Source organism: Lissotriton helveticus, chromosome 11 (genome assembly GCF_964261635.1).
Source record: "Lissotriton helveticus chromosome 11, aLisHel1.1, whole genome shotgun sequence".
Classification (NCBI taxonomy): domain Eukaryota; kingdom Metazoa; phylum Chordata; class Amphibia; order Caudata; family Salamandridae; genus Lissotriton; species Lissotriton helveticus.
This window is the reverse complement of record NC_136072.1, coordinates 271,501,244-271,518,230: the sequence shown is the minus strand read 5'-3', so window position 1 is coordinate 271,518,230 and position 16,987 is coordinate 271,501,244. Positions and strand designations below refer to the sequence as shown.

Below are 16,987 nucleotides of genomic sequence, written 5' to 3'. Positions count from 1 at the left end.
TCTTGGTGCGAGGAATAGCCAGTTGGTTGAGAGTAGCTGAACGTAACAGTCTGCTTGGTTTGTACATTTGCAACTGCTCTTTCAGGAAGTGTGGTCCTTGGTTTTTGAGTGCTTTATATACAATGCATAAGGACTTGAAATGTATTCTGTTACGAATAGTGAGCCAGTGGTATTCCTTTATGCTTTTTGATATTGGCTCATATTTTGTTTTTAGTTATCAAAAGGAGGGAGGAGGAATGGTTGTCCTATCGGTTCCCCGAAACAAGGTACAGTTTATCAAAAGGAGATAGGACACTTGTGACCACTTATTCCAAGAGATTTGAAAAAGCCCTCATAAACGCTGCGTATCTCGAGAAGCGGTATATCTTATTCTCCGCCCCACGCGAGCGTTATGGCAACAGTCATTGGGCTTATTCAGTGACTCATCCGGAGGGTCTGATACAGGGTCCGAGGACTCAGGCCGCAAACAAGGCCGAGGAAACTTTCGATCCAGACCACAAAGAAGAGGTAATAGATGGCCAAGACAAAACTTCATGGGCCCACCAATGCCATTCTTTCAGCCCTACATGCAACCATATACCGGATGGATGGATCCGTACAATCAAGGATCCCAGCAAATGCAGAACTACATGGGCATACCACCGCAGGGGATTAACAATCAAAATCAGGATCCTTTTTTATTGAGGGGCCAGAACCAAAGAGGGAGAAGAAGAAACATATCCTGGCAAGACCAACAGCCGAATGTTCAAACCAGGAGCATGACATCATCCAAACCAGGAACCAGCAAAACGAGTCACTCATAGTTAATTTAAGCTCAGTGATTCTATCGAAGGAACAAGAAAACGTCCTAAACAAAGGACTTGGTTACGTCCCTACTCCCAACCTTGACCTCTTCAGATTAAAATGTGAACTATCTGAATTCTGTCGCTCACTAAAATTGAAAGCATACTTTTCTGAGTCTGTACCAATCACCGGTCTTGGAGACACTAACCTCCGCAAGAAGTCTAATTTCACACCACCTACCAACATGGTACCAGTTGAAATACTAACCTTTGAACAGGCCATCCTAACAGGAATTGATGAGATGGAAAATAATGTTAAGAGACCGTATCAAAATCTGACCCGATTGGAAAGAAAAGCTTTAGAAGAACTCCAAGCAAATACGGACATAGTCATCAAACCCGCAGATAAGGGTGGAGGAGTGGTCATCCTTGGAAAAGAAGAGTATCGGACCCAATGCCTGACACTACTTGCGGACGAAAAGTTCTACACAAAAATCAATACTGATCCAACACCCAGACTAAAAACAACAATAGCTATGATGGTCTATGAAGCAGAAACAAATGGATGGGTAAGCAAAAAAGAAGCAGATTTTCTAATTACTGAGAATCCAAAAATTCCATACTTCTACTCACTACCGAAAATCCATAAAAACAGAGTTCCACCGCCGGGCCGCCCAATAGTTTCGGGTATTGGATCAGCTTTAGAACCTCTCTCCAAATTTGCAGATCAATTTCTCCAACCATTGGTTAAAAAAACCCCCACCTATCTACAAGATACCAGAGATCTGCTAAATCAACTCAAAGACCGATCCTTTGATTCCACCACGATGCTCCTAGTAGGACTGGACGTCGAGTCCTTATATACAAGCCTACCCCAAAAAGAAACACTAGACATGCTGGAAGACGTTCTATTCACTGAGAATTGGGACTTCAGGACACCTAGACACTTTGTCCTAGAGTGTTGCCGGATGGCACTCACTGAAAATTACTTTGAATTTGAGGATCAGTTATTCTTGCAGAGCCACGGAACCTCAATGGGAAGTGCCTTTGCCCCGTCGGTGGCAGGGCTCTACGTGAGCAATTTCGAAACCAACCATGTATTGACACAAACCAATCCTTACGTTTCCAGTATACTCTACTGGAAACGTTACATTGATGACGTCCTCCTAATATGGCATAGTAACCAAGATCTACAAATATTTGTGAATTGGCTGAATACTCGTGATCCATGGCTTCGATTCACATATACGGCTGATAAAAAAAGCATTGACTTCCTAGACTTGACTATATACTCGAAAGAGCTGAAAATAGAAACCAAATCATTCAGGAAACCAACAGCCAAGAACAGTTTATTGTCATATAAGAGTTACCATCCTCAACCGTTAAGGGACAATTTACCATATAGCCAATTTTTACGGTTGAAAAGGAACTGCAGCCAAAAAATGGACTACCTGGAACAATCAAAAGAACTCAGCACTAGACTGCTTCAAAGGGAGTACAAGACATCGACCATAGCAAAATGCAGAAAGAGAGCAATGAATCAACCTAGAGATAACCTCTTAACAACTTTTGAAAAAAGTGAAACTGCGGATCTCATGACATGCGTAACCACCTTTCGCCCAGCTTCATACCAGGTGAATAAACTCATCCACAAAAACTGGCATATTGTCAATACTGGAAAATTCAAATGGCCAAAGCCACGTATGGCAAACAAACGCACAAAGAATTTACAGGATATGTTGGTACACACGCGCCCAAGAAAAACAATAATGGCAAAAACCACAATAAATGCCCACATGGTCCCAGTAACAGGACACTACCCATGCGGTTCCTGTTTGGCCTGCAAATCTACTACCAGTACAAAAACCTTACAATTGTCCCCTACACTTAAATGGACACAGAAACAACACAGTAACTGCAATTCATCCCATGTGATCTATATGGTCACTTGCCCTTGCAATAAAAAATATATTGGGATGACTTGCAGGAAAGTGAAACTACGCATAGGGGAACATAAAAGTAATATTCGCCTCAAAAAGAATACAACCAAACTTTGCTCCCACTTCATTGAACAAAATCACAGCATTGAAGACTTGAGATGGACGGTAATAGAAAAGATATCGGAAGCAACACCCAACGCAGAAAAAACACTATATGAGAAAGAACAACGTTGGGTGGACCGTCTTAAAACCAATAAGTTCGGTTTGAATGACGAAATTTCATGGCATCACTTTGCACGCTGAACCTATAAGCACAACAGAAGTCCTGCAAAATATGAGCCCTAAGAATCTAATTGCATGCCCCACACATGAAAGAGATACATCAATACCAAAGTGAGAAACAAAGGGTATGTAAACCACCTCGTTCGGCAATTTTTTCGCCGATTTTTTAAAAAATCCTTTAAATAATAAATCCTCTTTTTTAAGTTGTGATAATTTTAGCTAAGTCATGCTAATCACCCAAAAATCATTTTTTGTCAAACTAAAGGGAGCAAACTGCATTTTTATGTCTCTGAAAGTGCCCCGTTTGTTATACAACAACTGTCCGCTTTCTTTCTCCATGACTGAACATGGTGAAAACGCCATCGAAAGCGTGCTCCTAGCGTCCAGGAGGCAGAGCCAGCACAAGACGCGGAATACGCTTCGACAGCGGGTGAGTGTTTCCACCTCCACCGCCGTGTATTAGTTACCGGCACACAGCTTAATCACAACCCCGTTTTTGATGTTTCTACAGCCTGAACTCTCCTGCTGAAATGCGGTTGATTTCTTTTTAAGGTAAGACCTCTTCACGAGGTACAATGCCAACATATGTATAAGAGCGACTTTTGCATTTCCACCGCCCCTTTCTATCGAAGCGCTCTAAGTAAACTAATCGTGTTATAAAGCCAAAATTCACAACTGTGCACTGCTGTGATATCGCCGTTTCCTCCCCTTTTTAATTCACCATAATGTCACTTTTGTTGTGTGTTTCTTATAATTGCACAAATGTTTGTAGAAATTATGCAATATGCATATCGACACAATGCATGTTATAAAGACCACTTTTCTAATATGAAATTGTCAAATGGCCATAAGTTACCCCCATTTTTTCATCTTTTCTCTCAAATCCCTAGGTATTTGAAAACCTTCAAGGGTAAGACTACTAAATGATAGATACCCTTTATGTCAAAATTGTGACATTATCTTTTACTCACTGTGTGTTTTCTTGTTTATCTGTCCTGACGAAAGCTCTTAGACCCTCGGGCCAATAGAGCAGAAACATGTCGACGTTATTTTTTTGTCCAAATGACATATGCTAAGGATTCCTAACTATCCCCAGAGCATACCTAATAACTTTTAATAAGTGGTCAAGTGAACTGAATAAAACCTACAATCACCTGCACACTTTTTTATCTATCACTCAGCTTCAGTGGGGTAACTCGCTTTTCTCTGGATACTGCCACGAAAAAACCAGAGATCGCCTCGGGTGAGGCTGGCAAGACACTTACTGAATAAGCCCAATGACTGTTGCCATAACGCTCGCGTGGGGCGGAGAATAAGATATACCGCTTCTCGAGATACGCAGCGTTTATGAGGGCTTTTTCAAATCTCTTGGAATAAGTGGTCACAAGTGTCATATTTTGTTTTACCAGAAAGCAGACTTGCTGCTGCGTTCTGAATAGATTGTAGTTTACTTATAACTCTGGATTGTGCATTGAGGAAAAGACCGTTGCAATAATCCAGAGTTGATAGCACTAAGGAGCTGACCAAAGTTTTGATTGCTGACTCCGGGAGAAAGGGGCGAATTTTTCTAATCATCTTCAGCTTTAGATGAGCAGTAGATGCTGTTTTATTTGCATGGTCCATGAAATTTAGACCTTTGTCGAAGATGATTCCCAAATTCCTGACTTTGGCTGTCGGGCTTGGAGGGATGCCAAAAGCTTCTGGCCACCAGCTTGATGGCCAGGCTGGGAGAAGAGGTCCGAAGATGACCACCTCAGTTTTTTCTGAGTTCAATTTCAGACAATTGGTGGCCATCCATTCGCCTATGTCTAACAATCCCTTTTTGAATTTTCTGCCACTTGATCTCCGTCGTCTTTGATAGCTAATACCAACTGGGTATCATCGGCATAGGAGGTTAGGCTCATCCCGTGTGCTTTGATGGTATTAGCAAGGTCCGACACATAGATATTAAATAGTGTCGGACTGAGGGATGAGCCTTGAGGAACTCCACATGGTGATGAGAGTGGTGCCGATTGAAAGGATCCTAGGATGACGGCCTGCGTTCTTCTGGCCAGAAAAGAGGCGAGTAGGTCTCTGGCTAAGTGACAGATACCGAACCCCTCGACACGGTCGACCAAGATGGTATGGTCGACCGTGTCAAAGGCCGCTGATAAATCCAACATTACCAGGATAGCTGACCCCCCCTGATCCCTGATATGATCAGCGGCCTTAATTAAGGCTGTCTCTGTCCCGTGGTATTTTCGAAACCCGAATTGCGTATCATCCAGGAGGTGGTATTTTTCGATGTATTCAGATATCTGGATGTTCATCGCTTTTTCAATTACATTGGCTACGAACGGGAGACTCGCAATGGGCCGGTAGTTTTTTAGCTCGTTTTTGTCAAGGGACGTTTTTTTTAGCAGGGGTTTTAATAGTGTTTTTTTTAGGGGGTCCGGATATATACCTGAGAGCAGAATGGAGTTACAGATTTGAGTAAGTGATGGAATAATGGACTCCATTACCGGCGGAAGGACTGAAAAAGGACAAGGGTCCAGGGCCGATCCTGATTTAATTGTTGACACTATTGTTCTTATTTGGTCCATTGTAACTGGTTGAAAACTAGTGAACGTGGTAGCTAGAAATAGTGTGGAGGAGTTATCTATCCTTGGGGGTGTTTTGGCCGCGAAGGCCTGATAGATATCATCAACTTTAGTAAAGAAAAAGGAGGCTAGAGAGTCACATAAAGCCTGCGACGGGGGGGGAGTAATATCCGGGGTATTACCTGACAATGATTTAGTGATTTGATACAATCGTCTGCTTGAGTTTTTAGCTTTCTGGATTTGGTCAGAGTAGAAAGCTTTTTTCGCCTTTTGTAATCATGGCTTTATAGAGTGCCAGTGAATCCTTGTAGCTTGCTTTACTGGCTAAGTCATAGGTTTTCCTCCATTGCCTTTCCTTGTTCCGGTTAATTTGTTTTTGTGATCTTAATTCCTCCTTGTACCATGGGGCAGTGGGTTTGGCTCTATTTTTAGATAATACTTTGGTAGGGGCTAGTTGATTCGTAGCCTGGCCCAGCCAGGTTTGAAATTGAAGTAATGCAGAATTGGGTTCGGTGGACAGCATTGGACGAGTGCAGTCCAAGTTTGATCTGAGGTCGACCTGATTTATATTTTTCCAATCTTTAAAAAGTTTTTGAGGTGTTAAGATAGATTTCTTATTGGACGGGGTATTGATGGTAAGTTTCGCAAATATTGCGTAATGGTCTGTCCACCGCATGGGTAGGATATTGGTTATTTGTAGACCTTCTACATTGGAAAATATGGCATCCAAGGTATGGCCAGCTGAGTGGGTAGGGGAAGTAACCCGTTGTTTTAACCCTAATATTTCCATGTCGGAAATTAGGGTGGCAGTATCTGTTAGGTGACCTTGGTCCAAATGAAAGTTCAGGTCGCCTAGGACCGTGAACACACTTTCAGTGGCAACTGATTCCATCGTTGTATTAATATTAGTTAGGAATGCTGTTTTCGTTCCAGGGGGGCGATATATCAGTATTCCTTTAAAGTTAAAAAGGGAGGATAACTTGACAGCAAACTGCATGGCTTCACAAGATGTAGATGGGATAGGATTCGTTCTGACAGGGTATAGATCTCTGGCTATTATGGCCAGTCCACCCCCTCTTTGTTTAAATCTATCCTGGCGGTATGCTTTATATCCTTCAGGTACTGCAATAGCTAAATCTGGCTCTGATGATTCATCAGTCCATGTTTCTGTAACAAACAGTATATCCAGTTTGAAATCAGTTATAAGGTCTGAGATCTCCTGCCTATGCTTACAAAGTGAGCGGGCGTTAATCAAGGCGATAGTTGTAACATCAACCTTTTCGTTCCTTGCTTGTTTAGTATTGGCGGGGGTAATCGTATAGGTATTGTGCAGGTACAATGGGAACAGTATGTGGCGAGGTCACTGGGAATTTCGGAGGGGTCTATTTTAGCACAGCAAGTGTTAGGTGGTGGCCGGAGTGTCAATAGGCAATGTTGGGTATAGGTCCGATCGATGTTTGGCGCCAGTCTGGCAGGGGTTGTGGCCCTGGGGCCGGTCCCGGCGCGGACGGGCGCAGACGGGCTTGCCTCTGGCGCGCCTCTGGCGCGCCCGCTGCGCCCGCCCGCTGCGCGGACGAGAAGGTCCTGTGTTTTTAGGTCTCGCGCCTGCGACGCATATGGCAAAGCCATATGCATCGCGCAGGCGCGATACTATAGTTGTGGAGTCTGCTTCCCAGGAGACAGAGACTGGCGCGCGCACGCTCAGGAAAGCGATCGGAGCCGGCCGCGCGCGCGCGTTCCCAATCTCCTGTCTCTCTGGTTCTCACTCCTGCTGGACGTCCCACAAACCCTCCCTCGCTCCCGCCGCGATGCTCTTTTAACAGCCTGTGCTGCGAGAGACCGGCACACGCAGGCTGCTCTCCGGAGCTCCGCAGCTCCTGCCTCCACCCCTGGTCCTGCCCTGCCCCGCAGCCCATGGATCACCCACCGCATGCAGAGGTGGCTGGCGGGCCCGTGCCGGAGTCACCACAGCCGGAGAGCAGGGGCTCTGGAGAGGTCCACGCCAACCACCGGGCCGAGCTGAGCGCTGGACAACTGTTTGTGATAGGTACTCTCTTTTAAGGCAATGGAGGTGACCAATATTTAGAAGGGTGGTGCGATTTGCAGGGTAGATGGCCCTATTTAATTCATTAGCAAGCACTTTCCTGTTTGAGGGTGAAAAAAGGTTCCAAGGCTGGTATGTTACTTTTGTACAAAAATGTATTTCCAAATACTGTAATCGGATGGGCTACATTTGCTGCAGTCTACATTGTTTAAATGCCTTTTTATCGTAATTATTATGCAGAATAATTGGAAAATCTTGATAAGCAAGAAGAATTACCCTAATATCAACAAAATGCATTGCTGTAATTAGAAGATAAATGAGTTCCATGTAATATTTTTCGGAAATCGTTTCTGAAATAGCGGTTTAAACGCGGCTCTGATTTCTAAAGCACACCATGAAAACCTCACACTGACGTCCACAGCGAAAGGATAACCTGCCTTCAACAAAGGAAAAGGTTTATCTCCGTTAACCAGAAAGGCAGTTCCATGCGCAGATGACAAACTACTGCCACAGTTCAGCGTTTGATTCAATAATTGGACTAGGGTTGTTAAAGACAGACCGATAATCTCATTACTTTAAGATATCTGCCATAGAGAGATGCGGGGGCAGCAGCATGCTGAAGAAACTTAAGAACACTTTCTGGCGGCCAGTGATTAGGGACTGCTTCCAGTTTAGCGCCCGTCTTCTTCAGGAAGTGGGGTAAGGAGATAGGAAATGTGCGTCCCTCATCCTGAGGCAGGCATTGCTGAGCTGGACGCTTCTCGCTGTGTGCACGTTTTAACAACTGGATGCAGCAGAAATGCCACGTTCGCAGAACGCAGCTCATTCACTGCGTGATTGCATTTGTTATTAACATGTATGATAAGAAATGTATTGTACATATTGACCGGCAACATAACAATGCTTACTTCAACATAGCGAGAAATGCAGTATGTTCCACGTCGGGTATGCGAATGTCATCGTTGTCCTCCGCCAGTTCTCCATAAAACATTGCATGGAATACGGAACTCCCAACAGCTAAAACATACTAACGAGAAAGTAAAAGGCCGTTTAGACCACCAAGCAGAAAGAAGCACCTGAAGTAAAGGCACATTGGCTATTATGTCAGTCTTTAACGAGTCTTCTGTGGTCAGGAAGTTAAAGGCGATTAACTGTAGTTGTTTTCGTGTTTTGTTATCTGTTGAACTGAGCAATGCTGCTAGGAGTGTGGTTGAACAGCGGGACGGTACGGAGGGAGAAGGTCACTGGTTGGTAGGAAGTAATTCAGATGTGATTTGCAATCAGCAAGGGTCAGTGATGAGGAAGCCTTTTGCGTTGTTGCCAAGGAACCAAGATGTCCTAAGGTACTACCACTTCAGGTATTGCAAATGAATAACCCTTTTCCCCAGAACATTTCTTAAAGGGTTGTTTGTGATCTTTAGCTCCTCATTAGATCTACAGATTGCTCAACAGCTCCCCCTAATCAGATCTCCTTTCCTGTGGAATGGCTCTTGGCCACTGTCAGCTCTCCAGAATATAGGGCAGATCTCTCTGAAGCAAGGCAGACATCCGGTATTGTGGTTTTGTTAACTTTACTTGCTCCATCAGCTTTCCTTGCTACCCTCTCCAGAAGTAAAGAAAGTGAAGCATTCACATTGCTCACAATACACAGGCTGTGGGACGACTATTACCAAATGTGTGCATGGAAATAATGTATATTTACACCAATTATTGACTAAACATTGAGATGCACATATGCACTTGTTTAGTAGCCACAAAATATCACATTTACAGAAGTCAACTAAACATGTACAGAGTGAACAGACCATAAGAGAAGCCAAATTAATTTAGGAAACCATAATATTCCCGTAACATGCTGTTCGGATGGGAATGTCCCCTGCAAGGTATACATCAATCTGTGCAACCATTCAACAACAACTGGTTCAATTATGTTTTCTCAATGTTTCAAGCTTTATTACAAATGTCACAAAAAGATGTTAATATTTCACTTCTGTTCTTGGATTTTCGTCACAATAAAATACACTGAACGTAATCGTCACAAAAGTTATTTACAAAAGTTAAAGCTATTGCCATTAAAAATTACAATACTTTTATTTAGGTATTAATTATTTAAAAAAATTAAAAGCCATTGTTATTTGTAATATCAATACATCTAAGTCACATAAATACAACACATATTGCATTACAAATGCTATAGGTGTCACATTTGCGAAAGTTAAAACTATTGGCATTGTAAATGACAAAGCTATTAATTTCACTATTTTCAAAACCAACACATAAATAAAATATTTGTCATTTACAATACCAATAGCTCAAACTTTCCTAATGCGAGACCTATTGCATTGCAAATGCTTGTTGTACATGTGGAGGGACGGGGAGGGCGGGTGGATTGAAAGCACTAGACCGAACCCTTACCTCCCTCCCTCAAGATGGAGGGTGAGGTGGGTCAGGTCACGTGACAGCGCCTGGAGACGGCAGCGCTGTAGCCAGGAGGAGCCTGAATTCGCGCCTCTAGCGAAGCAATCTCGCTCTGAGGTAAGGGCAAATCTGATTTGCAATTAAAATATCTACACAGTTAAAAATTTTGCTGCGTGATCAAACAATTAGCAATACTCTGCAAGTGATAAAAGAATAGAGAGAGAGTCCCCCGGCTTTCCGCCTCAGGGGAGAGCGTTTACAAGTGAAAGATAAGAAGGGTGTACTTGGGACCCTTACTTCTCACTTTTAATGCCCGAAGAGAAGGTTTAGACATATTAATGAAGAACCAAAGCAGTTGGTTGGTGTCCAGAAGTATTTCAGATCCCATTAAACCTCTTGCTCCACATATTATAAACAGTTAATAAACCCTTGGATGCTACGCGCATATATGTTTTGGCGTCAGATAAGGGAAGGTCATTACAGTAATTAGTATAATTCCTTTTATACATTCTTTTAAAAAAAGAAAAACATCTATTAGTTGTATCCAGGAACTTCTTTTAATCTTCTGTTCAGAGCTTGAAAACAGCTAATATATGTTTAACTCGCTCCGGCATGCAGGCCTGTGGCTTTCTCAAGGCAGAGGTCATTGGGATCTGTATTTTAAAGTTGAGAAGGGGGCGTGGGTCTGGCTTCTGTAGTTTTGTGGGGACATTTCCAGACTGCATAGTTAGTCTAATCCCAGCCACTCACCTGTACTTATATGACTGCATAAATGTCTGTTCTCACTTACAGCTGGGTTATTCCTTACCCACAAAGAACCCTTTGATAAAATAATAGTCTCCCCTTTTTACATTTTTGTTAGATGAGAACTGTAGTGAGCCTGGCCTATTTTAGGTCCACGCCAACGGGTGTGTAGCATCCCAGGTTTTATTAACTCTTAACAAGAAATGTGTTCAGAGTCCATCCTTGAGTGGAGATATGCTACTGTTTATTATTTCAAAGAAATACCCAAGCTCAAAAACGAATGACCATTCAGCAACCTTTATTTTCCGAAGACTGTGCAATGACTGGCGTAGCTTGTGCCATCAACATTACAGCCTTATCTTTCAAGTTTTCCTTGATAATGTAGTCTTAAATTTGGTGCGTCGCATTGGGTTAGTTACACAATTTTTCATAACCGCTGACAGCAGAGGAGCTAAAGGTATAAATGACCCTACATTTTCAATAGATTTGCACTTCTGACATCTGTCCTCTGCTGAGCCCACTTTATCACCAATAGCCGTACCTTCAACAGGACAAATTAGTGGAATGACGTGGAATGGAACTAAATGGTCTGGCCACTTTTTATGGAGCAATCTTAAACTCTAATTTGGTTGCAAGATTAAAACCGGCTCAATTGTTATTTGCTTTAAGCCTCTATTCTGTTAGTTTGTGTAGAATGAAAACTCTGGTATTGTATGTGATGTTCTCTTGGTCTTTGATCGTATTTGCAAAATGTTCTTGTTACTGGGTTCAGTAACAGCAGAAACCTGTTTTTCAATATGTTCCTCAAAACATGTGTTTATTTACAGAAGATCTGATGGGACTGGCACATGTAAAAGGTATTACCAAAATATTGAAGGAAATTCTGCAGATTTTAATAAACACTCAATACACTTTTTAGGTCTCGCCTGTCAATGCGCTTGCGCATTGAGCTTGCGAGAATATAGGGGCTTATCCAGAGCTTAACCAAACTGGCGATTACATGCAGTGCCCGTGAAAAGCAAGCTCAATGCGCAAGCGCATTGACATAAAACGCCGTGCACATCAAAGCCAGCCATCTGTTCCTCAGCTTGGTGCCTCCAGCAGCTCTTCAAATGGATCCGCTCCGCCCCTTGCTGCATCAAAGGCTTTCATTTAGCGGACGCGTTTTTAATTTACTTTCATTTCGCGGCGCGTTTTTTTTTTTCCTGCCCCTGTTTTGCCGCCCGACTTGTTTACCCTCTCGCTGGGTCACCCTGGTCGCTCAAACTCACTCTTTTTCCAAACTCCCTTTCTCTCTCTTCTCAATCCCAGGCTACTCCGCAAACGTACCCATATGTTCCCCAAGTCACTGACTCTTACTGTAACTTTCACTCACACTCGCACGCCCGCCTACCCACAACTCAACCACGAACCTACTCAGTCACTCAATTATACAATCGCAGTCTCGCACGCCCCATCCCTCACTACCTCGTTCTTATTGAGCAGTGACCCTGCACTCATGCTGCGGGTGTCCTTGCGTGTTAACAGCAGACTGCTCCGCGGCCGCGTTTTTTTTTTCTGCCCCTGTTGTGCCGCCCGACTTGTTTACCCTCTCGCTGGGTCACCTGGTCGCTCAAACTCGCTCATTTTCCAAACTCCCTTTCTCTCTCTTCTCATTCCCAGGCCACTCCGCAAACGTACCCATATGTTCCCCAAGTCACTGACTCTTACTGTAACTTTCACTCGCACGCCCGCCCGCCTACCCACAAATCAACCACGAACCTACTCAGTCACTCAATTATACACTCGCAGTCTCGCACTTTCTGCACGACGCACATGTAAATGCAGACATAAAAGTCGGTGGAGCATATCGATCACTAGCTTAAAACTACGTTTTACTAGTTCGCTCAATGTCACAGTACTCCGTTCCCGGGGTTTAGTATGAAAGCTAATGAATTCTGGGAGATGTAGTCCGTCCACTTCAGTTGTTGTACTCGAACCAATGCACTCAAACAACGATTTATAAACAAACGCTCAGCTGTCCTCTTGATGGCTTGAAATCATCTGTTAAAATGCATTATGATATAGGCTGATTGATGATGTAAAATGTAGGGTTTCAACCCTGCTCAATTTCAATAGGACACATAGTTTCAAGTCCGTTACTGACCGCTCACAAACTTTTGGCATCCCAAACTTTTGGCATCCGGTGTGTCAGTTAAATTGGTTCAATGGACACAAGCCCAGAGTAAATCTCCCAGAAAGCATTAGGGTGTCAAAAAGCCCATTGTTGGAAATATGATGTCCCTATGGCATGGAGGGAGGTGGCAACCCTGCATAAGATTGATGCGAGAGATTTCAGTTAAGTTTGTTATATATATATATATATTGATATGGAATACCTGAACATATGTTTTGTTGATAGAAGAGTGTCTGTAAATAGCTGTAAGGGTCGCAGGTTCTGTGCAAACACTAGCTGTTTTACCCAGGTCCCAATAAACTCTTTGCCTAATCTGGCAAGTAATGCATGCTCCATTTGCAGGATCCTTTTGATGTCTTCGGTACTGTAATAGGTCTCCATTTGCTCTTCAGTCTGACAGACGTCTAGACATATTAAAAAGGTGTTGTGTAGAACATGGCAGGCAAGCATGTTTTATCAAATACGTGGTTCAAAGCACATACAAATGAAAAGAAAGGAAACCAATGATTTTTAGAATAACTTTTATTTAAGTATTAATTATTTAAAAAAAATAAAAGCCATTGTTATTTGTAATATCAATACTTCTAAGTCACGTAAATACAACACATATTGCATTACAAATGCTATAGGTGTCACATTTGCTAAAGTCAAAACTATTGGCATTGTAAATGACAAAGCTATTAATTTTGCTATTTTCAAGACCAACACATTAAAAAAAATTGTCATTTACAAAACCAATAGCTCCAACTTTTCTAATGCGAGACCTATTGCATTTCCAATGCTTGTTTGTATTCTAAAGTGACTAAGGTGTGATATCTGGAGCGGAATCTTTTCCTATTCCTTTACCATTTTCTTACCAAGGCAGATTTTTTTTTAGGTCACAATAGAAAAGGGGTTGAATTATTAACGTTTTAGATTGGCCCAAATTTGTTTTTATTAATATTCTGCCAGATGTGTCCTGCTATATATTTTGTGTGATAGACTGCTTTCAGGCTTTTTCCCCCAATTGTTGGTAAAAATGAGTTGATGGCTTTCTTTTGATTTGTGTTGAAGTTAGCAATTGCTGGTAGAGTGAATGTAAGATGTATTTCAAAATAAAACAAACGCCACCTTTTAATTATTCGTGTTTTTTTTCCTTCTGTTTTCCCTCTCTCCTCAACCACAGATGAGTGACATGGGATGGGAAGCAGTGGTTGAGCACACGCTAGCCGATGTACTCTACCATGTGGAAACTGAAGTTGATGGCAGAAAAAGCCCTCCATGGGAAGGATAAATGTCCTAGTGTAAATTCTCATGTCAGTGTGTTGGTCAAGCCCGTGTTCCACCCATATCCTCCCACAAACCCTTTTACATACCTGTAAATGGAGCAAAGCAATACAGTCTCTAAGAAGGCTACATTGTGCTTCCTGACCAAAGTGCTCCTCTTTGTGGCAGCTATCTTCACTTAGAAGTGCTTAAGTAATGTTTGTTTAGAGTAGCATGCAGACTTCATGATAAATACTACTACTACTGGTCCTTAAAATCCATGAAGCAATTACTTTGATGTCCCCACTATTTATGAATGTACTTTGTTGTATTTTTGCCAGGAATGCTGGCAAGTAAACCTGCCTTAACATTCCCCTGGTGCTTGTTTCAGCTAGTGGGCATTATAGATGAAGGCACGGAATGTTTGCTGCGACATTGAAACAAAATGGCTGTGGTATTTGTTTTTGCTGTATATAAAACTTTCATACATCTGCATTTAACAGAGTCAAAGTATCGGACATAAATGTAGCTAATATTTACACTTTCTAATGTATCTTGTATACTTTTAAATAAAATCTTTAAGTGATGCTAGTTTAGTTTTGATGTACCGCCTTTCTTGTTAACATGATGTGAATGTTTTGATATGGCAGCCCTTGCCGAGCATTATGTATGAGATCCACCTACGAGTGTCACATACAGCTTAATTTGCAGGGAATTGATTGCGCTTTTGAGGTACAATCTGTATGCCGAATAGTTCGAAAATGACATGCATGGGTTTTGGCAACCTGAATTGTGGTGCATTGCCGCTATGTCCTGGGCGTTGCCAAACCATCAGTTAACATGGCTTTGTAAGTCGATATAGAAGGTTGTGCAAGGCAGAGGACTTGGTGCATTCAACAGTTTCACCGTTGTACCGCAAAATTGGATTCCAGTATTTGGTTGTTTCTGAACTTAGGTTACAAAACAGAGGTTTAAATATTGAGAGGAAAGCTGGAGCTCATGCAGGTTTTTCATTTTGGAGCTGTTCAGCTCGACACCTCTTACGGTCATGACCTCTTACAGGGATTGCTTCGAGCCAGAGTGCAGTATTGTCCTGATTTTCCCTTGTTCAGTGCTTCAGCCGGTAATTGTGTGCAAGTGGGAGGTTAACCCATGATCTTCATCCCAGAATGGTCCTTGAATTGGTATTAAGTAGAGTACTAGGGCAGTAGTGTGACCTTGTGGTGCCACAACCAGTATACACGTACGGTAGGGTTATTATTTTGTAGACTAAGGGCCATATGTAGGTAATCGCATATTACCGATTCCTAAATACCGAATTTTACTGATTCGGTATTTAGGAATCGGTAAATGTGATGTAGGTAATGATTCTGTAAATTTTACCGAATCGGTAATATTCGGTATTTACCGATTCAGTATTTTCCATTCATTTCTATGGGCCTGGAGGTCCATAGGAATAAATGGGATTTACCGATTCAGTAAATACCGAATCGGTAATAGGGGGAAGACATACAAGGGTGGCAGGGTGTCACATTGACAGCCTGTTGCACCCCTGAATAGTGCATGGGTGCACATGTGGCACACGTACATGCCGTAAGGGCATGTATTTCTGCCACATGGCACTTTTGGAAAAGCACAAATTTGCTTTTTCGAAGGTTTTCGATATTTACCACCAACTTTTAGTTGGTGGTAAATACTGAATCCTTAACTCAGAAATGCACTCACTTGAGTGCTCCCTACATTAAGGATTCTGTAATTTACCGAATCTGTATTTTAAGGAATCTAATTAACTGATTACTTAAATTATCGATTCGGTAAGTTACCGAATCCTTAAATTTGGCCCCTACGTTTCAAATGCCCAATACCGGTCGGTAACGGCCGAAATTCGGTAATTTCGGCCGTTACCGACCGGTATTGGGCTACCTACATCTGGCCCTAAGTCTTTTCTAGATTTGCAAGCTGTACCTCATTCCACCACCTAGAGGTTGGGCCCGAATTGTCTTTTACAGTCTATCTTACTCCCCTCCGATGTGGCTTACCATTTTGTGTCCTGTTTATCACCTTGTGATGTCAGGTGCTCTCCCGAGAATCACCTCTACATGGTCGCCATCTACATATTCTTTTTCTTCCATTTGGTTTATAAGCATAGCCTGGAGCAGAGAAGTTGGAGAAAAAGCAAAAAGCCCTGGATGGAACCAAAGGGCTTTTTTGTCGGAAGGACACAGACTGCTTAAATTTAAAGAATGTACATCAGGGATGGAATATATCCCCTTTAGATTCTGCTTTAAGTGCTCCCCACCAGTTCGCAAAAAAGGAAAGCCATGACATATGTAATTTTTACCTGACCAAGGACTACAACTCTGTGGTCTGATACTTCTGAGGAGTTCCTTCCCAAGACCATGAAGACAAGTGAGAAACAGAGGTGAGCGCAGTATGCCACAGCAGTCACCACAAAACATTAAGTTGAGAGACCTTAGGCTGTTGAGCAATTAGTAAAACCTTGAGGAAATGGAGGTGGCACAAGAGAAGTGCTCCCATGCTTAGTAGTTTGCAGAAACGGAGAGGAGGAAGATGTCAAAAGACAGCTAGACATAAAAGCACCAAATAACGTCACAGGCGACTGATACAGTGTTTGATTCAGTTAAGCGCAGATGATCAAGGGATCAAAATAACAAATACAATGAAGACTCCTTGCTGATCATGAACAAAAGAATTCCTTATGGTAAGTATGCAATAAAACCAATCCAATGTATATACACTAATCACTTCCCAAAAAC

At 42.4% G+C, this 16,987-nt stretch overlaps 1 protein-coding gene across 4 annotated transcripts in view; it reads left to right on the top strand.

Annotated features, from left to right (window-relative positions):
- The window catches only part of ASH2L (ASH2 like, histone lysine methyltransferase complex subunit), a 271,360-nt gene extending 256,559 nt beyond the window's left edge, over positions 1-14,801 (top strand). For all 4 annotated transcript variants that reach the window (XM_078668167.1, XM_078668168.1, XM_078668170.1 and 1 more), the window contains one exon: positions 14,131-14,801. In XM_078668167.1, coding sequence (XP_078524293.1) covers positions 14,131-14,238 — 108 coding nt within the window. In that variant the 3' untranslated portion in view covers positions 14,239-14,801. The remainder of the gene's footprint in view (positions 1-14,130) is intronic.
- Positions 14,802-16,987: the final 2,186 nt, after the last annotated feature.